This window comes from Macaca mulatta, chromosome 11 (genome assembly GCF_049350105.2).
Source record: "Macaca mulatta isolate MMU2019108-1 chromosome 11, T2T-MMU8v2.0, whole genome shotgun sequence".
Taxonomy (NCBI): domain Eukaryota; kingdom Metazoa; phylum Chordata; class Mammalia; order Primates; family Cercopithecidae; genus Macaca; species Macaca mulatta.
The window spans coordinates 111,038,215-111,063,857 of NC_133416.1; the positions used below are offsets into that span (position 1 = coordinate 111,038,215).

General features: G+C 42.3%; 1 protein-coding gene across 1 annotated transcript in view; it reads right to left on the reverse strand.

Moving 5' to 3' along the window:
- NT5DC3 (5'-nucleotidase domain containing 3) overlaps positions 1–24,790 on the reverse strand; it is a 64,984-nt gene extending 40,194 nt beyond the window's left edge. Inside the window, exon 1 of the mRNA XM_015152619.3 lies at positions 24,483–24,790. Coding sequence (XP_015008105.2) covers positions 24,483–24,684 — 202 coding nt within the window. The 5' untranslated portion in view covers positions 24,685–24,790. The remainder of the gene's footprint in view (positions 1–24,482) is intronic.
- Positions 24,791–25,643: the final 853 nt, after the last annotated feature.

Below are 25,643 nucleotides of genomic sequence, written 5' to 3' on the forward strand. Positions count from 1 at the left end.
GCAGTGGCCGGATCTCAGCTCACTGCAAGCTCCGCCTCCCGGGTTTATGCCATTCTCCTGCCTCAGCCTCCAAGTAGCTGGGACTACAGGCGCCTGCCACCTCGCCCGGCTAATTTTGTGTATTATTTTAGTAGAGACGAGGTTTCACCGTGTTAGCCAGGATGGTCTCGATCTCCTGACCTCGTGATCTGCCCGTCTCGGCCTCCCAAAGTCCTGGGATTACAGACTTGAGCTACCGTGCCCGGCCGCCACCTGTGATTTTTTAAAAGACTAAAATAAGAAAGCAGGAGAATAAGAAATCACTTAAGATAGTGCAATAGTGAAACAAGTCATCACTATGACATCATCCTTCAGTTCTCATGGCATTGCGCAAAGAACTGCATCACCTTCAAGAAGGTATAAAAGAAGTCTGAAAACACCATCTTTGCAGTTTTTTTTTTTTTTTTTTTTTTTTTTTGCTTTCATGGAACACTGTTGAGAAATCAGTTTTTCATTTTCCATCCGTAACAGCAAAAAGAAAGCTGACAGGAGAAGACATCCCGCAGTTATCAGATGTGCCAGGAGGTGAATGCAGTGAGAGACAGCAGTTCTCTACGGCCTAATGATGACAGGGAAACCAACCATAAGGGTGACGTCTCAGATCATGAGGCCTCCATGACCATATTCTAGATGAAATTCAGGATCAAAGACTGAGCAATATATTTCAAAAGACAAAAAAAAAAATGTGATATTCTCATCTGGTTAACCATTTAACAGGATGAACACAATCATCCAATATTTTATGACAAAAACACGGACTATCCTATTTTGCCAAAATTATATATGACAGTGTTTTTTTTCACCTTTTATGATGTTTATGCACCAAAATTTTCTTGAAATAGCTCACAGGCAGACAAATGCTGAAGGCAGGTGATTTTTTGCAGATAGGTACATGTACATAAAACCTGAACTGTCCATATTTTACTACTTCTCACATTACTAAGGACAACCACCTGACTCTATTATAACAGCTAATATTTATTAAGCACTTACCATTTACTACATGGTATCAAGAAGACTTTATATTCTCTCATTTAATCCTTCCCACAACCTTAGGAAGCAAATACTACTTTATCCCCATTTCACAAACAAAGACACTAGAGATGCATGGAAATTACTTTATTTGCTAAGGATACACCAGCACCACATGGCAGGGTTGGGATTTGAACCTGGGAAGTTTGGCTCCAGAATCTATGTTCTTAACTCCCTTTCAGGTGCATTTTTTCCTAAAATAAAATAAAGTCAATCCATCATTTCTGGGCTTTCCCTTTCCTTTCTGCTCACTTCTTTCTGACTATGAATGGCACGTAGTATCCACATTCACTCTAAAGAGCCACCTGAAACGTTCAAGAAGCATTCCGCTTGCATAGTAACAGCTCTAATCAGGGCACTGAGGCCCCAGTCAGGGACCAACCCAGCCACAGTGATGTATTCTGAGCATTTCACAAGGCTCCTTAACAGCTTTGAGATCTGAATCCCTTTCAAAACCTAACAGAAGCCATGGAATCCTCTCCATGCACGTGAAGATTTTGCAGAAAATTTCATGGGGTTCATCCCCTAACCCTATTCATGGTTCCCAATTAAGTTCCCACATTGCACCTAGTTTATTAAAACCAAGCCTTTATATCTCTACACAGAATTTCCAGGTCACTGTGAAGGCACATATACGAATCAATAAATTAATTTCACTCACACTGACAATCTAGATGTGACTGAGCCTATTGAAAACCCGAACAGTCAATTCACTAACAATTCCATTTCTTCATTCGTTTTTCTTTGATCAAAATCAATGAGACAACAACCATGGCTTTTTTTTTAAGATGAAGTCTCACTCTGTCACCCAGGCTGGAGTACAGTGGTACAATGTCGGTTCACTGCAACCTCCACCTCCCAAGTTCAAGGAATTCTCCTGCCTCTGCCTCCCAAGTAGCTGAGATTACAGGTGTACATCACCATGCCCGGCTAATTTTTGTATTTTTAGTAGAGACAGGGTTTTCACCATGTTGGCCAGGCTGGTCTCAAACTCCTGACCTCAGGGGATCTGCCTGCCTCCACCTCCCAAAGTGTTGGGGTTACGGGCGTGAGCCACCGCACCCGGCCACAAGAACTATGGCTTTCATTTTTCTTTTGCCAATAAGACGTATCTGTTATAGACATTTAAGAAACTTAGAGGCAGGCAGTTCACAAGAACTGGTCCTAGGGAAGAGGAGAAGCTGGCAGACCCAAGCTCTTTGATATCTAATACCGAAGATCTTCTGGCCTTACATAAATCAATGGGCCATTGCTGATGATATTTTCTGAATATGACCGCATGGCATCGTCCATATGATGCAAGTGAAGTGGGATCGCTTACAGAGTGACCAAAAGCTCCACTTTCACAAATGACCTTTCCGAGGGAGGTTCGAACAGCCTGCTTAATTAGAAGTTTATATTTAGAAATGGTGCTGGCAAGAGAGTCTCCCTCCCTTCCTGCTACCTGAGAAGACTACGCGAAGCCCTCAAGAAAAAACTACTATGATAGAAAATCATCCAAAAGCTGCATGGGAATTCCCCTGCGGGAGTGAAAGCCTGAGACACGTACATCACACGACACCATCACCTGAAAGCCTGGATGTTTAAGGTGTCATCCTCGAACACGAGAAGCAGCATCTTAAAGGGATCTTGGCACCCTGTGCAAACTTTAAGAAGTTAAGAACAAACATGAATAATTACAAAGCAAAAGAAAAGAATGCCAACCACTCACAAAAGAGAAACAGTCTGGCTAAACTTTAGACTCTGAAGTATAAACCGAATGCTTCTTGACTAGTCACTTATGTACTTTCTCAAAGGAGAAACCAGAGTGGGTACCAATTTAGAAAGTGAATTCCTTTGTACATAATGGATGATGACAGCAAGGCTATACAATCAGTACAAACAAATGGAGAGACAGTTCTGTTGCTGTGGCCAGAGCTTGAGCAAAACTCAGTTCCAATGCAAGCCACTCTGAGCTGGGAGCTGTGCACCCTCTAGCACACAGTGTGGCAAGCTGGGAGGCCCCTGGCACTTCCAGTTTTCAGCAGCTTCCAGCTTTTCGTCTGCTTATCCCACAGAACACTGGGAAATGTGGTGAACAACCTATAGGAAAAACTGGTAAGCTTTCTGTTTTGGTTCTGGCTTTTTGTGTTTTTTATTGTGGCAAAATATACATTACATAAAGTTTACCATGTTAGCCATTTCTAAGAGTGCAATTCAGTGGCATTAAGTACATTCACCTTGTGCAACCATCGCCACCATCCAGCTCTGGAATTCTTTTCTTCTTGCAAAACTGAAACTCTGTACCCATTAAACAATTCCCCATTCACCCCAGCTTTCCCAGCAACTACTGCTCCACCTCCTGTCTCTATGAATCTGACTATTCTAGGAACCTCATAGAAGTGGAGTCATACGGTCTTTGTCTTTTTGCATAATGACCTCAAGGTTCATCTACGGTGTAGCATATGTCAGTCTCTCCTTTTGAAGGCTGCACAGTCCATCGTAGATATAAACCGCCTTTTGTTTATCCACTTATCAATCCCCAGGCCGTCGGGTTGCTTCCACCTTCCAGCTGTTATGAATGCTGCTGCTATGAACACACAAATATCTGTCCAAATCCTCGTTTTCAGTCCTTTTGGGTGAACACCTAGAAGTGGAATTCCTGACTCATATGGTAATCCTGTTTTTCATTGTTTTAGGAACTGCCCTACTGTTTTCCACAGTGGCTGCTCCATTTTGTTTTGCTTTTTTAAGGCCACCACAGAAAATTCTTCTCTAAATTTTATCATTACTATTGAGAGAGAGAGAATATGAAAGAAGGCAGAACCTCATTCTGGTACAGAAGTCAGATACTTTCCACTTATTCAAGGAAACATTTTTAAGCTGTGTAAAGATGTGAGCTTGGAAGGTACAATTTTGCCAAGTACTTTGTCTTCTTTGATGCTCATAAATGCTAAATGTCTCTCCCTTAGTACAGGCCTAGAGCTTGGCAGAGCTGTCAAGTAGTGTGTGGAGACAACACCGAGCAGAAATTCATGGCCTGATTGATGTCAATGATTATTCTTAATCTTTTAAAAAATATGATGCGCCTTAGGCACACAGCACTGGAGAGCTCTAAAAGTTTACCAAATGCATTACTTGCTCTCATCATTATCCCAGGAACCAGTCAGATAAAGACAGGAGGGTGCAAAGGATGGACCTGAAAAACCGAGGTCCCAAAGGCTGCCTGTGGTAGGCGATGGCTGTGGGCACTGGGTGTCTGGGCCCCTTCAGTGCAGCTGTGCCATCTCATACTTGCTCGCGTCCAGTTGGCTCCACTTTCCAGGTACATGGGGAGGATCACAATCCTCCCTCCATGCCTCACCCCTGACTCTGGCCAGCTGTGGTCACAACAGATCACAGGCATAAGAGACATGTGTCACTTCTAGAGCAGTGCACACTCCCTTCCCCTACCATGCCTATCATGGAGATATGATACAAACACTACAAGATTAGGAGGAGGATGGAAGGCTAAGCCAACACATGGAGTTGACTACCCTGCCCTGCAGAGTTGTGGGGGTCCCCCAGTAGACTCTGCATGAGTGAGAAATAGGCTTTGTTATAGCTGTCTGTAATAAACTACTGGGATTTTGGTGTTGCTTGTTGCTGCAGCATAACCTAGCCTATCCTGACTGATAAACCTTCAACACCATGATTTTGTTGGGAAATCTCTCTTCCCCAACATTCAGACTGTATGGTCTCATGGGGTTCCATTCCTGACTCCAGAAGGAGGGCATGTAACCCAGGCCTGGCCTAACAGAGTACCTGAATTCCCTTACCAATGCTGACTAGTTTGAGGCAGACATAGGATCCCCTCCAGCCAATCATCATACTTTCTCTACAGCCAAAGTGAATCAATAAGTCCAATTGAGTCAATTGCTGGATTTGTAAGGGAATTTGAGGGAGGAGGCACTCTTTTCTTCCAAAGGTAGATTTAAGAGAACATAAATTTGGAGATGTGAGGGGCCACTGCTAGGAACCTAGAAAAGATGCCAATGGGAAAGAGTTAAGTTTTCTATTGCTTACATCCGAACGAATTCTACTAAAGGTTTATTTTAAGAAAATTCAGCCACTCAAACTTCTGATGATGAATTTTAACTTTTTAATCTGGTATCAAAGGCATTCCCAATGTATACGTTAATCCATTTCTCCAATATTAAATTATCCTTCCCATGCCCTACTTTCAACAAGATGGGTCATCCACTGCTCTGTGTTCTCCAACATATGCCGTAGTTGAATACTGACCAGAGTTACATCTGCCTGGAATATTCTGTCTTTGTCTAATGTGTATGCATAAACACCAAACAGCTATGTGAAAAGAATGTCAAGTAAGACTTTCCTTCAAATTATGCTGTAAAACAAACACCATGTGAGTCAGAGTTTAAAAATTTCAAACATTAAAAAGGTAGAAAAAGAAACACCATGTGAGCCAGAGTTTAAAATTTTTTAACATTAAAAACAAGAATATATAGATCACCATTTATTTCATCTCTGAATAAAACATAACTTTCCAAATGTAAAAAAAAAAAAAAAGCAACAGAATAAATCACAAAGAAAACTACTGACAGATTTGCAACATAAGATTTTTTAACACCTGTGCATCTAAAAATATCAAAACAACAATTTGGGAAAAGAGTTGAGTATATTAGACCAAAAAATTGAAAAGACGAACAGCAATGGTCTAGTATTCTTAATATTTTAAAAATCCATACAAAAGGAAATAGTTGGTAAAATAAACGTTCAACCACTCGAATTACCAAAAAAAAGCAAATTAAAACAAGTAAACACAGTTAACAGTAGGTGTCTCAACAGGTGGAATTACAAACGTCTCTACTGTCTTTATTTCATTTACATGGTTTTCTATAATAAGCCTGTGTTATTTGGCTAAGAAATAAAGTAAGAAGTCATTTTCCTCTTGTCAGGTTGCAGCAGTGTTCCTGCTGCTAGTGGTAGTGCTATCTGTGTGTGCTGTTTTGGGGGTGCTCTATTCTTGATTTGTCTGTAATAACGGAACCTTGTGCCAGGACCTGGTCAGCTTGACTCCTAGCTGTTTAAGAGTATAAATCAGAACAAGCTTTCTAGAAAACAGCTTGGCAATACATATCAAGAGTCTGTTAAAAATATTCATACCCTTTGACCCAGTAATCCTTTCTAGGAATCTATGCTAAGGAAATAGAGATATAGGTAAAGATCTATATGCAAACATTTTGTTACATTGATACTAATAAAGCAAAAACTGGGGGAAAACATGCTCCATCAGGAGGCCCAAATGTACATCTCAGATATTTGTACTCAGAAACCCAAGTGTGTTAACAAGAATATAATCAGAGAAGGTGAGCCACACTTGAAAATCCTTAAAAGTTCAATTGTATTGATAAAGCAAATCACAATCCCAGAGACACTAAGATGGCATTTTTCTTTAGTTAGTTATGATTTTTCTTTTTGGTATATGTCCTAGATTTCAAGCTGTTTTTCTAGAAGAAAAGAATATACAGATCAAAAGTCCCTGAAGAAGAAATGGAAGAGGAGAAAATTTTCCTGGAGAATTTTAGAAGCTACAAAAAAAAAGAAAAAACAGAAGAAGTCTCCATTCTCCACTACCCTCCATGTACCAAGAAGCTTTCTGTAACTCTCCCCAGTGCTCAGTCAACCAAAAAGTTAATCCAGTGAATAATAATTATGTGCATTTCCTATATACCAGGCATTATATGAAGCAATGTACACGACCTCACTTAATGCGAGACACATTTACACCCATTTCACAGAGGAAAATGAAGATGAAATTAACAGCTCAAGGTCACATTTTAAATATCTATTTCTATGTTCCTAAATCAAAAAAAAAGCATTTTTTTGTTTTTTGGGTGTTTATTTGTTTTTCCCTAATTGGACCAAATCTCAACTTCTGTTTATATTTCATAATACTCACATACTTCAAAAATACTCACAGATATTTCAAATAATTTAAGATCTCATATTTATTTAACATGGCTTCAAATTCTCCTTTAAAAGTTCACGTGTAGACTGAAAACATCAAGGTTTCAAAATTTCTTTTAAAAGTATACCTATGAATTGGAAATGTGAAAATACGCATAGGCAATTTTTTGCGTCTACATTGAGGCAGTATTTACCTTTTCCATTATCTCACTACAGGTGAACTCAGGTCCTGTTTTAAACTTTTAAACTTCACATCTGTAACTATGAAAACTACAAGAAAAAGACACCCTAATTCAGGTGATTTATCTCTTAGCAACTTTCACCAAGTTCCAGCTTCCTTCTGTCCAGCCAGGCTAGGCACAGTTCTGCTATTAATGGTTGAAAAATGTGAATCTCTTCTGATATGCTAGGGAACAAGTTGATCATAATGCAATTTCACAATTTTTTATGTTTTGGTATGTTACACTTAGTACCAACAAATGTTATTTGATATAGTTGTGTCCACTTAATATCCTTTCTGCTAATAATTCATTACAATAAAGGAAACAGTTGAATAGAAACGTGACTTTGAAGGCCAAGGTTGAGATGACAATTCTTAGGAGCGTGTAACTGCTAGACCTTAAAGAGATGTAAATTTTTAGCCAGAAACTGTTTTCTCCAGTATCTCTAATAACCACTCGGTTTTAAGTCATTTTTACCTCTGCAATAGTCCAATGGCATATGTCAAGACGAAACAAAACGCCCAAGGTATCCTTTCCACAGTGAAAGTGAACACTGATAGGATTACCTGCCCAGTATGCTCCAATCCTTATATAAGAAGTGACTCTTCCCCAGTTGCTTCTGGGACCTGCCCCTCCAGTCACAGCTGCTGGTCCAGGGCACAACACCTGACAGAACATGCTGGGCCACTCCTGAGGTGGGTACCGGACTCAAGCCAGGCTAAACTAGAGTCCTTCTCTTATTTCTGTATTTTCACTTTATATTTTTATTGAGATGCAATATCATAAACTGCACATAAAGTATACAGTTTGATGGGGTTTGACATCTACTGCAGAGACATCTGTGATGCCATCATCACAATCAAGGCAATGAGCATCTCACACCCCGTAACCTTTCCTCACATTCCCTTAAATTCCAGCCCACCCTCCCCTCCACCCCTAACCATCCCCAGGCCACTACTCATTTTCTTTTGGTCAGATTCCTTCGCATTTGCTAGAATTTTACATCAATGAGATCATACAACATGTAGTATCCTTGTAAACTGGTTTTCCCATTTACTAGACCCATAGGAAATCCGTTTCAATAAGCATTTACCATACCTACAATGTGCCAGACACTGCACAGGGGATTATAAATACAGAACAATATCACAGGCAATGGGGAAGACCACCAAACATCACACTGATGCAAGACAGAGGAACCTGGCATGGGGCTGGGCATACCCCCTGGGAAGAGGCAATTCAAGAGTCACTTTTATTGTGTCTGATAATCTAAGAAGAAACACTCATTTTTCCATTCGTTTACATATTTTGCATTGTCTCCAAGGAGAAGTAATCCATGACAAATAGAATTACTCATCCGACTAATTAATAATGCACATGACATTTACACTACTCCCACCAAAAGTTAAAATTATACCCCTTATTACCCTGTAAGTAATATCTGTAATTCTGACTACTCCACAGAAATCCATCACACTTCCCGAAGTTACAAAAATAAAACTACACACAACTACATTTGAAATAAAATTAAATACAGTAATGGTTTAATGACAACCTAATCTTTAAAAATAAAATCTTTAAAAAATCAACAGAACTGATCAAAAAGAAAAGTACATTCAGCTTCAAGGGAAAAAGTCCTTAGAAAAAGAAAACTGTGCACAGGACAGTGGCTCACACTTACAATCCCAACACTTTGGGAGGCCAAGGCAGAAGGATGGCTTGAAGCCAGGAGTTCAAGACCAGCCTGTGAAGCAAATCAAAACTCTGTCTCTACAAAAAAATTTTCAAATTAGCCAGGCACAGGTAGCTAATCGGGAGGCTGAGATGGAAGGATCCCTTGAGCCCAGGCATTCAAGGCTGCAGTGAGCTTGACTGTGCCACTGCACTGTAACCTGGGTAACAGAGCAAGACCCTGTCGAAAAGAAGAGAGCCAAGTCAAACGATCAAAAAATAGGCAATCTCAAAAATGTTTCATTAGAGTATGCAGGAAGTAGAAAAGAAATATATGTGCCTATATAAATGCCATCCACATGCTGTGCACCAGGCACTTCTCATTCATCACCTCAATTAATGTCCCAAGAACTCCATGAAGTGGATACCACAATCCCTCATATGCAGATGGGGTAAAAAATAAGGCTAAGAAGTAAAGTACCTGGCCCAAAGTCACACAGCCATTAAACATTACAATGCAGGTCAAATGTTTGGCACAGTGCTTGGCTGAAAGTAGGTGCTTCATAACTGTCAGTCCCTTCCTTTTTCTATTCATTCATTCAACAGATAATTTTTCCTAGATAAGTAGTTACCATCATAATCTGGGAAATCTCCCCGACCTCCTCTCCAGGGAATCTTTGAGGTCAAAACTATTCTCATAATATAGTTAAGATGTGGCAGACAGAATAATGGCTCTCCAAAGATGTCCATGTCCTAATCCCTAGAACCTGTGAATATGTTACCTTACATGGCAAGGGAGAATTAAGGTTGCAGATGGATTAAGATTGGTATCAGCTGACTTTCAGATAAAGTTATTAGCCTGGATTATCCAGGTGGACCCAATGGAATCACAAGGGTCCTTAAGTGTGGAAAAGGAGGGCAGAAGATTCAGTGTGAGAGAGATGTGATTTGAGAAAGACTCAGAAAGCCATTGCTGGCTTTGAAAATGCAAGGAGCTACAAACAATGTGGGGAGCCTCTAGAAACTGAAAAGCTTAAGAAAACTGTCTCCCCCAGAACCTCCAGAAAGAAATGCAGTACTGCAACAGCTTGATTCTACCCCAGTGAGATCTATTTCAGACTTTTAACTTCCAGAACTATGAAGACAATATATTGTACTGTTGTCAATCACTAATTTGTGGTAATTTGTTACAGAAGCAATGAAAATTAAATACAGAGACAATCTGCCTTTTTCACTCCCACCTCTTTTGCCAGAGGATACTGCAATAGACAGAATCAGATTTGAGAATCTATTAATCCAGACATCACAGAACTCTGCACAAATATAAAACCATGACATTCTTCTAAATTTCTTTTATTTTGGAAAACAGTCATTTTTCATAAAAAGCATGCCATTTATGTTAACAGGTAACAAACTGGTATTTTTAATGAATCAATAAATACATATGCCTGGGCACAGTGACTCACACCTGTAATCCCAGCACTTTGGGAGGCCAAGACAGGTGGATCACCTGAGGTCAGGAGTTCCAGACCAGCCTGGCCAACATGGTGAAACTCTGTCTCTACTAAAAATACAAAAAATTAGCTGGGTGTAATGGCACACACCTGTAATCCCAGCTACTCGGGAAGCTGAGGCAGGAGAATTGCTTGAACCCAGGAGATGGAGGTTGCAGTGAGCCGTGATTGCACCATTGCACTTCAGCCTGGGAGACAGAGTCTCAAAAAATAAATTAATTAAATGAATCAATAAATACATATCTTACAATTCTCTGGGTTTTAATTTCCAATACAATCACTGTCAATATAATAGCAGAATACATTCTTCAAAAGTCTACTTGAGACTAATGTATAAACAGAAACTAGGATCTTCAGTAATTTAAAGTGTATAAAAGAATACTGAGGGCAAAATGTTTGAAAGGTCTGCTACCTAGCTAAGGATTAATATTCACTAGTAGTGCTTCTCAAGTCGATTTTTCTGCTCAAATGAGAACAAAATATTACAATCTACGCAGAGAGTTGCATCTCTAAACACAAATTAAAATTATATTCAGGTTTATACAACAGTATCTTATCAATTCACTTGGCATGAAACATTTCCTCAAAGCCCTAGTAAAATGAAAAAGAGTTACTCAAACCAAGGACCAATCCTTTAAAGTATAAAAATTTCCTATAAAACCCAGTTTGATCCATCAGCTAGCCTCTCTTTCTCTCTGCACTCTCCTAGCTATAACATGTAGTATTTGACTTTTAAAAAATAATAGAATTCTATCATTGTCTTCTAAGTACTTATTTGCAAAGAAGATTTTTTTAAAGCTTTTGTTTTCCTTCTCTAAAATTACATCATGTCAATACAAGAAGGACAAAGTCAGGATTTGGCTGGCCACAGACTGAACATGAATTAACTCTTAAAGTTACAGAAGTACAGTGTTTGTTCACCAAGGAAGAGCCGGTTGCTTCCCTCCACCACGAACCAGTCAGACCACAGGTCGGGAACAAATGGTTCACTTTCAAAGGGATAGTGACAAACTAGAGTGAAATCAAAGTTGAGCTTCCAAAATGATCAAATCAAAGGCGAGTTGCAGTGATGATGCATGATCACCATCTTCATATTTAAGCAACTATCATATGGAAGGAGAATCAGAAGTACTCTCTGTGACTCAGCCATCCAAAATAAAATGGGCAGCCTTGTGATCACACAAGCTCAAGCAGATGCCAGATGGCCACTAATAAAGTCTATGGAAAAAGGGATTTCTTCTTCCAGCAGAGGACTGAACTCTATGACCTCCAGGGGCCCCTCCACTTGCCAGAATCTTAGGTATTCCTATTTTAGGCATTTGTTTCCTATCTGAAAATGTGAAAATTATGATGTGGCACGTTTCTCCCTTAAAACTTTTTACTACTTTCTTGTATGGCCACAGGATCAACATCATACACCTAAACTATGGGGAAGACTTTTAAAGAATGTATCCTGCTATTTCTAACACATAAAGAAAAGTAAAGATAATACAAAGAACACCCACATCCCTACCATCCAAGTGGGATATAAAATCCCTTCCACCCGCATCTGCAGGCTCCTCCTGCCTCTCACATAACCACTACCCAGATTTTGGTGTTTACCACTCTCTTGCTTTTTTTTATCTTTTTTTTTTTTTTTTGGAGACGGAGTCTCACTCTGTTGCCCAGGCTGGAGTGTAGTGGCATGATCTCAGCTCACTGCAACACCCCGCCACCCGGGTTCAAGTGATCCTCCTGCCTCAGCCCCCCGAGTAGCTGGGATTACAGGTATGCCCCACCATGCTCGGCTAATTTTTGTATTTTTAGTAGAGACGGGGTTTCACCATGCTGGCCAGGCTGGTCTTCAACTCCTGGCCTCAAGTGATCCACCCACCTCAGCCTTCCAAAGTGCTGGGATTACAAGCGTGAGCCACCGCACCCGGCCTCTCCTGCATTTCTCTAGACTTTTACCACATACATGTGTGTCCCTACAAGTAATCTATAGTATTTTTATGTGTTTTTAAAACCTTTTATAATTGGTAGATGTCTGCAACTTGCTTTTTTCTTTTTACTCAAAATTATTCTTGTGAGAGTGACCCATGTAGGTATATTTCTGTAGTTCTAGTTCAGCAGATAACACATGTTTTCTATAAAGGGCCAGTTAAAATATTTGGGGATCTGCATATAGTCTCTGTTGCAACTGCTCACCTCTGACATCCAGGAGAACCAGAAACAAATGGGTGTGGCTATATTCCAATAAAACTTAATATACAAAAAGAGACATCAGGCTACAACTGGCCCATGAACTGTGGTTTGCAACCTTTCTTACAGTTAATAGTATGTATTTCCCTTCAACATCATTTCAATATTTGTCTGATATTAATAACTTGCTGGTTTTCTTTGGTTACCATTTACCCAAGATATCTTTTCCCATTCTATTAAAAACTCAGCCTTTCTACATCTTTGTTTTGGAGTACATCTCTTATAAACAGCATCCAGCTGGACTGTTTCTTGTATCTGATCTGACAATCTGTCTTTTAATCTGAGTTTATCATAATTAATATATTTAGAATTATTTTCCCCATCACATTCTATACTATTTCTTGCTTTTTCTGTGTCTTTTACCTTCTCTCCTACCCACTTTTGGATTGATTTCAACATTGTCAATATTTGTTTAGATTTATTCACATGTCTACCAATTTCTTTTTTCTCCATTTTCACTTGCATCTAAGACCTTTGGAAAATTTTTTTTTCCTGACACATATACATCCTTTAGAAGTTCCTTTAGTGAGTTCCTTGATGGTAAAGCTCTTAGCTTTTAATTTTAAAAAAAAGTGTCTTCACATTCTTTCTTAAATGATGATTGAACTAGACATACAATTCTAAATTAACATTTTTCTGTCAGACTTTGAAGTGATCTACTGTCTTGAAGGGTCTGCTATCACTGTTCAAAAGTCTATCAGTCTCCCAGTCCTTCGTGGTAATAATACCATCAATAATTGTGGTTGACATTTACAAGGGACTTACTATGCAACAGGCACTATTTTAAAAACTCTACATACATTAACTCATTTAAACCTACCAATCCTCAGAGACAGGTATTATTGTTAACCCCTTTTTACATATAAGGAAACTGAGACACATAGACACATCATTTGCCCGAGGTCACATGGCTTATAAATGATGAAGTTAGGATTTGATCCCACGTATGCTTGCTCCATGGTCTATATTCTTTTTTTTTTTTTTTTTTTTTTGAGACGGAGTCTCACTCTGTCGCCCAGGCTGGAGTGCAGTGGCCGGATCTCAGCTCACTGCAAGCTCCGCCTCCTGAGTTCATGCCATTCTCCTGCCTCAGCCTCCCGAGTAGCTGGGACTACAGGCGCCCGCCACCTCGCCTGGCTAGTTTTTTGTATTTTTTTTTTTAGTAGAAACGAGGTTTCACCGTGTTAGCCAGGATGGTCTTGATCTTGTGACCTCGTGATCCGCCCGTCTCGGCCTCCCAAAGTGCTGGGATTACAGGCTTGAGCCACCGTGCCCGGCCCATGGTCTATATTCTTAACTACTCTGCCTTTGGGTCTTTTTGGCTACTTTTATGGTCTTTTCTTTGTCTTTTGTATATATTACTTCTTATTCATCCTGCTTGGGATTTGCTTTGCATTCTAAGTTTGAGGATTCTGTCTTTCATTTGTTTTGGAATTTTTTCAGCAATTTTTTCTTTGAATATTTTCTCTCCCCCATTTCCCAATGTCTCCTGCTGGAACTCCAATTAGACATATGTTTGACATCTCACACTATCAGTCTGTCAACTGCTTTCATAATATCCATCTCTTTGATTATATTATACTCTGGATAATGTTCTCAGAGTTATCGCCTAGACCATTAATTCTTTTTTCTTCTTTTTTCCAATCTGAAAGTTAAAACCATTCCACCAAAAGTTTTAATTTTAAAGATTAAAACTTTAATTTCTAAAATTTCTATTTGGTTCTTTTTAAAACCTGCCTGATCATTTTAGTAGCTTCTTATTTTCTGCTCACATTTTCCATTTCATCTTATTTCTCCAAAAGTTTCAAACATTCTTAGGTAGCACTACATATATTCTTTACCTAATAATTCTAGTATCTTAAGTCCTCCTCATACTAATTGTGCTGTCTGCTGATTCTGCTGGTTCTCCCTTATGGTGGCTTATTTGTGTATTCTTAAATTTTGGATTGTAAGCTCAGATCTAATCTTGAGAATCCTGGGAGGCCTGGGCTTAAGGTCTATTTATCCAGAGAGTTTGCATTGACTTCTACCAGGAGTTCCAGATCACTATCACTCAGTTTCTCAGTTGGATTTGTGATATGGTTTGGCTCTGTGTCCCCACCCAAATCTCACCTTGAATTGTAATCCCCATAACCCCCATGTGTCAAGGGCAGGAAGAGGTAACTGAATCATGGAGGCAGCTTCCCCCATGCTGTTCTTGTGATAAAGAGCGAACCTCAAGAGATCTGATGGTTTTATAGGCATCTGGCATTTCCCCTGCTGGCACTCATTCTCTCCTGATGCCCTGTGAAGAGGTGCCTTCTGCCACAATTCTAAGTTTCCCAAGGCCTCCCCAGCCATGCTGAACTGTGAGTCAGTTAAACCACTTTTCTTTATAAATTACCCAGTCTTGGGTATTTCTTCATAGCAATGTAAGATTGGACTCATACAGATTGTCAGACAATATAAGAACAATAAATTCAAACCCAAATCCATGTGAGGACAACCCTATGATTACAAGGTCATGGGAGACTTCCAAAACCTGCCCTCGAACACACAGAAAACATATTTAGAGCAAAGACTAAAACAGACAAGTTTCTCTATTGTCTCCCTGCATGGAAGGAAGCACTCCATGGCCACCAGGTTTACAGGAGAGTCTCCGTCTGACAGACAGACAGAGAGAGAGAGAGAGCGCGCGCGTGTGCGCGTGCCCAATGCCTAGTCTTCCCTCCCAGCAGGCAACAGATGTTCCCAGAATGGTCATACTTTCAAGGCTGGTCATCATTCTGGTTTCAGCTTCCTCTTCTTTTTTTTTTTTTTTTTTTTTTGGAGACAGAATCCCAATCTGTTACTCAGGCTGGAGTACAGTGGTGTGATCTCAGCTCACTGCAACCTTCACCTCGTGGGTTCAAGCCAATTATCATGCTTCGGCATTCCAAGTGGCTGGGATTATAGACTCATGCCACCTCACCCAGCCAATTTTTGTACTTTTAGTAGAGACAGGGTTTCACCATGTTGCCCAGGCTGGTCTCAAACTCCTGTCCCCAAGTGATATGCCCACCTCAGCTTCCCAAAGCTCTGGGATGACAGGCCTGAGCCATCACACCTGGCCTCGGCTTCCTCTTCATTGTTAGTCCTTGAGATTTCTCCAGTTTCTCAGAGTTCAGTTATGACTTCAAGAGAAGGTCCTTTGTATTTTTTTCAGCATGTGGGTATTCTATACAAAAAGGTTTTTAGACTACCTAGTCTGCCAGATTTCTGAAAGCCAAAGTACAAAAGAACTCTTGAAGGTTAGGGGATATCTGTTTCCACATGTCTTTAAGAGTTCAATAAGATTGGTTTGTAAACCCAGTCTGTAAAAATGTAGATTCCTGAGCCTTACCTCCATATTTTAGGAATCAGAATCTCCAGGGTTAGAGCCTCAGAATTTCCATTTTTAAACAAGCTTCCCAGGTGATTCCGATGTGCCAGTTTGAACACTACTGAATTTTTTAATTTGACTTACCTTCAAAAGATGGCAAAAAAAAAAAAAGTATTTAATTTCCTTTTCACTTCCTCTTTACCCTACCCAGAATTTATACCCTAATGAAATGGGAAAACGAACTCTAGATTTCAACTGGTAGATCAGTCAGCCACCTCCATGACAGTTACAGAAAACCGTAACACTCAGCAGCAAAAGTCAGGCCAAAAAATATCATTATTCCAGGCAGGCTTCTTGACCCCAGCAGCAAATTTAAATCTAGAAAACAGTCTCCATGCTGAGCTCTGCCTCCATAAGGATCATTGAGCATAACAGCTCAATCCTTCAAACTTTCCTAAAGAGTAACAGAAGAACTAAATGAGCACTGGGTCATCAGAAGACACTAAGATGCCCCTGGAATCCCCTGAAATTATACACAAAATCGTTTGTGTGTGCTCAAGTATTATATGTAATAGTGCAAATGTGTCATTTTATAAAGACAAAACAGCTTTCTCCAGATTCTGGGAGGGTCCTATGACTCCATTACTCTATATCCCTGCTGCATAGAAAAAACACATTTCTGGTTGTATAAGGAAGCATCTTTCAGTATTATTAACATATGTTCTTATTAGGCATAGTATTATAACTTCCCAAGTATATTCCGTAGAGCCTCAAAATAGAGTTATCACCTCAAAAAGGGGCCTCCGCAAATTTACTTGGGAAGCACTAAACCTACTTCCCCCCGTCATTCATTTTGGAGATTCATTCATTTTAAAGGCTCTGACTCACTGGCTCCAAAGCTAGCTCTGAAAAGCCCAGCTACAAAGAAGCTTCTTTAACGTGTATTTTCTACATCTCTTTAACTACATCTCTCAAAAGACTGTGAAACAGTCTGAGAAATAATTGGTTTAATTTTAAAATTATCTCAAGAGTGTCTTTAACCCAATGCAGTTCCTTGAGGAATTTATGCTTATATTTACTGTATTTAATATTATATATTATATAGAATGATTATTATCCTTGTGTCTTATGCTTATTTTATACATGCTAAGTTACATCATCGTGTAGACACAGTCCTCACTGAATACAGTACATAATTTTTGACTGGTTAGTAAATGGTCTCCACCCAGAACTTTGAATAAATCTTTCAACACGCTATAAAAGCTTCTAACTAATCCTCATACTTCTTTCCACAACTTAATACAGTCTATAACCCCAGCCAAGTAGTGAAACGTTCTAAATAAACCAGGCTCCAAGATTAATTCTAATGGAAAAAAAAAAAAAAAAATCCGTGCGACTAACAAAACATAAGGTTGGAGCGACCCATCTTAGAGGAGTACGAAGGCTTCCATTCTGTACCTAACAGGACAGGCCAAGTATCTGACGAGCACACCTGGAAGGCCAGAGCTTGAGTTCAAAGAAGACACATGCAACATAAAAGCACGACAGACAAGAAGAGATCACACACAAGTATATCCAGCCCTTTCAATTATAATCACACAAAGATTTCTTAGAATCATTTTAGAATGAGGATTCTCAACCTTGGCACTACCAACATTTGAGGCCAGATAATTCTGTTATGGGATATTGCCCTGTGCACTGTAGGATGTTTAGCAGCAACCCTGGCCTCTAGAGGCCAGCAGCACCCCTTTTCCCCCAAGTTGTGACAAAAAGGTCTCCAGGCATTGCCAAATATCCCTTGGGGGACAAAACTGCCCCCTCCAACTCCCATTGAGAACCACTGCTCTAGGGGGAAATTGCAGCAGCTGACGTTTTTGCTAGAGGTTTAAACCAGTATTTCTTTTCCTAAAAATATAAAGAAGCCGTTTTTTTTTTTTTTGAGTTGAGTTTGATACAGGATGCATAAACATTCACACGTCCAAAAATCCCAAGTTAAAAAAGGAAAAAAGGAAAACATACCAAGTGAGGGACTTTCTACAAAGTATGTAATCAGTACTCCTCAAAACTGTCAAGGTCATCAAAAACAGGGAAAAGTCTGAGAAACTGTTATAGCCTAAAGAAGCCACACAGACATGACAACTAAATGTAGTGTGCTATCCTGGATGGCATCCTGGAAGAAAAAAAGGAGGGTAGGTAAATACTAAGGAAATCTGAGTAAACTACGAATAACATATCAGTATTGGTTCATTAATTTGGACAAATATAGTAATGTGAGAGATTAATAAGAGAAATGGCTGTAGGGCTTATAGACACTATATAATTTTTCTGTAAATCTAAAGCTGATCTAAAAAATAAAGTTTTTAAAAAAAACTTTTTAATTAAAATGACAAGAAGGATGTAAGAGAAAGGGTAAAACAAAGCTTTAAAAAGCATTCTTCCCCTGTGCAGGCTTCACTCTGGCAGCCCTTCAAAGGGAAGACACCTGAACAGATTATTTGGATGAAGGAAAGAGATCAAGTGGCCAGACAGAAAGTGAGAAAATAAAATTATTTTGTCCTCTTGCAACTGGCGGTGGGGAGATCTATATGTTTTAAATGAATTCATCAGTATTTCTTCTGACTGCGCCTTCCTAAAAGACACAGCTCAAGGGTCAGCCTCAGAGACACATTTCCTGCATCCCTGAGCCCCTGGGCCTCGTTGCTTGTCTCCCCGGAGGTAAACTGTCATTCATCTGTTTTACCAGAATCCCCATCCATGCAACACTGGTCCCCAGCTCTCCACAGGCAATAACTCAGCCACTGTTGAACCCTCCCTATCAGACTCATCCGACTGTGAACCAGCAGCCGTCAAACTCACTGCTGGGTGCTTAATAAATGCTTGTTGGATGAACTCAAGCTAGGTACATAAATTCACACAGACTTCAAAAAGAGGGGAGAAGGAATGGTGCAGTCCTGAACAAGACAAAAAAGAAAAAGCCTCATGAATGCCCCCACATTCTCAGGGGTAATAGGGACCACATGCATTTGTGCTGCGGGCATGAAGAGGAGATAGGGTCCGCCGAATCCTGTACCTCTAACACTTGAATACTTCTAACACTGAAAAAGACTTAGATGTTATTCAGTGCAGTGGCCTCATTTTACAGAGACAGAAACCAAAGCCAGGAGGGATTAGGTGACTTGCTCAAGGCCACAAAGCTAGTGATGGCACTGCCCTAATCACAAGGAGACCCAGACTCTAGAGCTAAATAACCCACCTCCACCTCTTACTAAATGTGCTAAGGCTGACAATTATTTCATAATTAATAATAGCTGCTATCCACTGAGATTCTGCTGGGTGCCAAGCACACACTAAAAATCTCCACATTAATTCCATATTGCAATGGAGGAAACTAAGGTCAGAGAGGAAAGTAACATGGCTGTCACACACCAAAGTCCAAACTCTGGTCCCATGATGTATTAGTCCATTTTCACCTGCTGATAATGACATACTCGAGACTGGGAAGAAAAAGAGGTTTAATTGGACTTACAGTTCCACATGGCTGGGGAGGCCTCAGAACCATGGCGGGAGGTGAAAGACACTTCCTACATAGCGGCAGCCAACAGAAAAATGAAGCAGCAGCAAAAGTGGAAACCCCTGATAAACCTATCAGATCTCATGAGACTTATTTACTATCATGAGAATAGCATGGGAAAGACCAGCCCCCATGATTCGATTACCTCCCCCTGGGTTCCTCCCACAACACGTGGGAAATCTGGGAGAAGCCATTCAAGTTGAGATTTTGGTAGGGACACAGTCAAACCATATCATTCCGCTCTTGTCCCTCCAATCTCATGTCCTCACATTTCAAAACCAATCATGCCTTCTCAACAGTACCCCAAAGTCTTAACTCATTTCAGCACTAACCCAAAAGTCCACAGTCCAAAGTCTCATCTGAGACAAGAGAAGTCCCTTCCGCCTATGAACCTGTAAAATCAGAAGCAAGCTGGTTACTTCCTAGATACAATGGGAGTACAGGTATTGGGTAAATACAGCCATTCCAAATGGGAGAAATTGTCCAAAACAAAGGGGTTACGGGCCCCATGCATGTCCAAAAGTCAGCCAGGCAGTCAAATTTTAAAGCTCCAAAATGATCTCCTTTGACTCCAGGTCTCTACAAGGACTACATTTAGTTGTAATGTCTGTTCGGCTTCTTTAGACTAAAACAGTTTCTCAGACTCTTCCCTGTTTTTGATGACCTACAGTTTTGAGAAGTACTGGTTATATATTTTGTCAAAGTCCCTCAACTGGAATGTTTTCCTTTTTCAACTTGGGATTTTTGGACATGTGAATGTTTATGCATCCTGTATCAGCGTGACATCCAGGTCACACTGATGCAAGAGGTGGGTTCCCACGGTCTTGGGCAGCTTTGCCCCTGTGGCTTTGCAGGTACAGACTCCCTCCCAGCTGCTTTCACTGACTGGCGTCGAGTGTCTGTGGCTTCTCCAGGTGCACAGTGCAAGCTGTCAGTGGATCTACTATTCTGGGATCTGGAGGAGAGTGGCCCTCTTCTCACAGCTCCACTAGGCAGTGCCCCAGTAGGGACTCTGTGTGGGAGCTCCCACCCCACATTTCCTTTCCGCAATGCCCTAGCAGAGGTTCTACATGAGGGCCCCATCCCTGCAGCAAACTTTTGCCTGGGCATCCAGGTGTTTCCATACATCTTCTGAAATCTAGGCAGAGGTTCCCAAACTCAATTCTTGACTTCTTTGCACCTGTAGGCTCAACACAATCTGGAAGCTGCCAAGGCTTGGAGCTTCTACCCTCTAAAGCCACAGCCCAAGCTCTACCTTGGCCTCTTTCAGCCAAACCTGAAACGGCTGGGACACAAGGCGCACAGCATGGAGACCCTGGGCCCGGGCCCACTAAACCACTTTTCCCTCCTGGGCCTCCAGGCATGTAATGGGAGAGACTGCCATGAAGGTCTCTGACGTGGCCTAGAGACATTTTCCCCACAGTCTTGGGAATCAACATTAGGCTCTTGGCTACTTATGCAAATTTCTGCAGGTAGCTTGAAGTTCCCCTCAAAAAATGGGTTTTTCTTTTCTACTGCATCGTCAGACTGCAAATTTTCAGAGCTTTGATGCTCTGTTTCCCCTTTAAAACTGAATGCCTTTAATAGCACCCAAGTCACTTCTTGAATGCTTTGCTGCTTAGAAATGTAAAGTTCCACAAATCTCCAGGGTGGGGCAAAATGCTGCCAATCTCTTTGCTAAAACATAACAAAAGTTACCTTTGCTCCAGTTCCCAACAAGTTCCTCATCTGCATCTGAGACCTCAGCCTGGACCTTATTGTTCATATCACTGTCAGTATTTTTGTCAAAGCCATTCAACAAGTCTCTAGGAGGCTCCAAACTTTTCCCCATTTTCTTGTCTTCTGAGTCCTCCAAACTCTTCCAACCTCTGCCTGTTACCCAGTTCCAAAGTCGCTTCACCATTTTCAGGTGTCTTTTCAGCAACACCCCACTCTACTGCTACTAATTTACTGTATTAGTCCATTTTCAAGCTGCTAATAAAGACATACACCTGGGGCTGGGAAGAAAAAGAGGTTTACTTGGACTTACAGTTCCACATGGCTGGGGAGGCCTCAGAATCATGGCAGGAGGTGAAAGACACTTCTTACATGGCGGCAGCAAGAGAAAAATGAGGAAGAAGTAAAAGCAGAAACCCCTGATAAAACCATCAGATCTCATGAGACTTAGCACTATCATGAGAATAGCACAGGAAAGACGGTCCGCCATAATTTAATTACCTCCCCCTGGATCCTTCCCACAATACGTGGGAATTCTGGGAGATACAATTCAAATTGAGATCTTGGTGGGGACACAGCCAAACCATATCACATGGTGATCTTCCCCATCCCATGCTTCGGCTGTCTCATGCGCCAGGCACTGTCCTAAACGCCTTTCATGGATGGACTCATCCATTCCTCACCTGAACCCTAATGATGCTAGTGCTACCTGCAGCCCCATTTTACAGATGAAGAAACTCAAGCCTATTTTGACCTCTCAGTTCTCACAGGCAGCAAGCAACAAACCTTATCCGTAAATCAGGATGGCAAAAATTTTGCCTGCAGTATCTTATAAAACTAAACATGCAATTACTGTTTGACCCAGCAATTGTACTCTCGGGCATTTAGAGAAATGAAAATGTATGTTCACACAAAAACCTGTACACAAATGTTTACAACATCTTTATTTGTAACAGCCAAAGACTGGGAGCAACCCAAATGTCCTTTGAACTATGGGTAAATGGTTCAATGTAGTTAATCTGTGGTTAAACAAAGGGTTAAACTGTTATGTCCACACCATGAAATCACAGCAAAAAGGAATGTACTGTTGATATAGTACACATAACACTTGATAAAACTCCAGGAAATTATACTTGGTGAAAAAAACAACTCCAAAAGGTTACATTGTGTACGACTCCATCAGTATAACATTTTTGAAATGACAACATTTTAGAAATGGAGAATAGTGCTCCAGGGATTGCGGACAAGGGAGAGCATGATGGGGGGAGGTGGGTGGGGCTATAAAGACAGAATGAGGGAATCCTTATGATGAACTGTTCAGTCCCTTGATTGGTGGTGGATATATGAACCTACATGTGAGAAAACTGTACAGAAATACATTTGTGCTCTCATGCATGTGCACACACACAAGTATAAATAAAATGAGGACACTCTGATCTGTGGCCTGTATCAATATATACTGTTGTGATAATGTATTACTGTTTTGCAAAATGTTACCACTGGGAGAAACTGGATAAAGTGTATGCTGGATCTCCCTCCATTAGTCCTTTTCTGTTTATTATTTACACAGGGTTTGGCTCTGCCACCCAGGCTGGAGTGCAGTGTTGCAATCTCAACTCACTGCAGTCTCAACCTTCCAGGCTCAAGCAGTCCTCCCCAACTCAGCCTCCCAAGTAGCTGGGACTACAGGTGTGAGTCAGCACGCCTTCCTAAATTTTGCATTTTTTGTAGAGACTGTGTTTTCCTTTGTTGCCCAGGTTGGTCCTGTGCTCAAGAGATCTGCCTGCTTCAGCCTCCCAAAGTGCTGGGATTACAGGCGTGAGCTCACACCTGGCCCCTGTATTAATTCTTAAACTGCATGTAAATATACAATTATCTCAATAAGAATTACAAGTTAAAAAAAACTTGCCTGCACAAAAGCTGGGCTAGATAATCTTCTATATTTTTTTCATCGCTTAAGACCTGCAAAATTCCCAATGTCTCCAAAGCCAGTCTTCTTTCCACTACACCACACAACAGCTTCAAAAGCCAAAGCAAAATTAACTCTTGGCAAAGGGAAACGAAGTCAATAAGCCACCATTTCACAGAATTCTGCATTGCTAGTCATTTTACGTCCCCTCTGAAAATTACTAATTAGCTTTTTTCATTAAACTGACTTCTGGCCAAAAAATGGAAAATCTGATTCTATACAAACGTTCTTGTTCACCCAATAATCTCTCCCTATCTCTATGTGCCACCTCCACAATAAGAAGTAACCAGTATACAAACTTCGATTCTGAATCCTCCTTGGAAGCAACAGCGACAATGGATTATTGGTTTCCAAATGGTCAGCGGAGCACAAGAAACAGGACAGTGGGTCAGGAGCTGAGACAGACCCTAAATTCAGGCGTCACCTTGGCCAGGTCACTTAAACCTGAATCTCGCCTTTCCCATCTATAGAATGAGGATGTGGAACCTCCTTCGTAGACTACTGGAACAATTTAGAGATAATCCACGTGCCTGGCACTAGTATTCATTAGTTCATTAGTAGTAACAACTGAGTCAAGCTCATTTTATGCACACCTGGCCATGAAGTTCCCATTCAAGGCCTTAGAATCCCCACCTCACCGAGGTTAATGGATAATCCAGAACCTTCCCCACCTGGACCTCTCCTCTTTCAAACACCGCACAGCTCAGCTCATCTCCTCTTCAACCCCACCACCACCCCCACCAAAAGGAAAACAGACCAGCCTCGGGATCGGCCACCTGCTCAGCAGCCCCGCTCCTGGGCATGTCTGCGCCAGCCCGAGTCGGCTGTTACTATTATTACTACTGATGAATAACAACACCTAACGGTGCGTGGGAGTGGCCGACTCCCAAGGGAGATGTGCGGAACTCCAGCTCCGCGCAGCCCAAAGCCCCTTAGATGCAGATTTCGGGCTAAAAATCCTAAGAATATATACAACAGCTTTCCCGGCAGGGGAAAGGCGCGAGTTGTGAAGTTTCTAGAGTGCATTTTTCCGCGTTTCCCCGAGTCGCTTCGCAGGGGCGATGCTGCCTGCGGCTGAGGGTGTGGGCACCGGGGTTCGCGACTGGAGGCCCTGGAGGTCCGCAGCTAGGCTGGACCGGGTCCCAGGGCGCCCGCTTCCCAGCTGAGCGCGCAGGAGGGGCCCCGGACGCCGGGGCGGGGTCGCCACCTTACTCACCTTCAGTGCTTCTCTTCGCCTCCCGGTAGCGCTCCCACAGGTAGCGCTTCATGTCCGGGGCGGTCCCCGGTGCGGCGCACAAGGGCCGGGCGGGGCCCACACACGGCCGCCCCCGAGCCGCGGTCCCGCAGCCACCCCGCAGAGTCGCCGCTGTAGCCGCCCTCGCTCCGGCCCCGCGGGCCACCACCACCGCCGCTGCCATGGTCCTGCCTGCTGCCTACTTCCTGCTGCCGACGCCACCGCCGCCGCCGCCGCCACCGCGCCGCTCTGCGACTGCTGCCGCCCGGCCCAAGATCTACCCGCGCTCTGCCCTGCAGGCGGGCCGCTCCTGCGTCGGAACACGTGGCGGCGCAGGCCCGCCCCCCAGCCGCTGTGGGGCGGGAAGTGGGCGGGGGAGGTGGCGGGGCCGGATGGGGGCGGGGTCTGTCGGGGAGTGGGTGGGGAGGGGCGGGGCCGATGGCCTCACGCCCAGCCTGCTGAGGTCAATTTCAGAGTGGCGCGAGGGTGGCCGTGTGGTGGCGCGCAGGCCACTTGGGATGGAATGATGAGGTACGACCCCGGCGCCGCCCGCCCAGCTCCGCCGCACCTTCCCCCTGCCTTCTGGGTCTGACCCCCAGCTCTGGCCGCACAGACAGCGCCCCTCCCACCCCAGCTGCCCTGGCCCTGGCCCCAGAAAGTGACCTCTCTCCGCATTAATGGCCTCTGGCAGTCTAATTAATGGCAGTCTGGACCTCCCCTGGATCGTGGGGCCCCTCTGGGACGTCCCGGATCCCCAGCTTATATTTATCCAGGACCTGTGAGTGGGTAGCTGGGCCGAGGCTCCACTCGTGGGCTGATGTCGGCTGGAGATTCCCAGCCCCTTGATACCTCAGTAAATTTGAAGGGCACTACCATTACACAGCCTGGAAGGCCAATGCCCCACCCTAGATTTCCGCCTGGCAACAGAGCTCCTCGGAACACGGTCACCCAGCTCATGCCCCTGCCCACGCTAACGGCTCGGTGTACAGGTCTTCTCTTACACCTGCTAGGCTGCGCCCGTCCTGTGCCTGTGGTTCCACTAAAGCCAAATGAACAGTAACTTCCTTGTCTGGGGGCAATTCTGTGTGGACTGAGTCAGACACAGCTTCTGCAGGAAAGACTAATGTGGCCCAGCCAGAACCC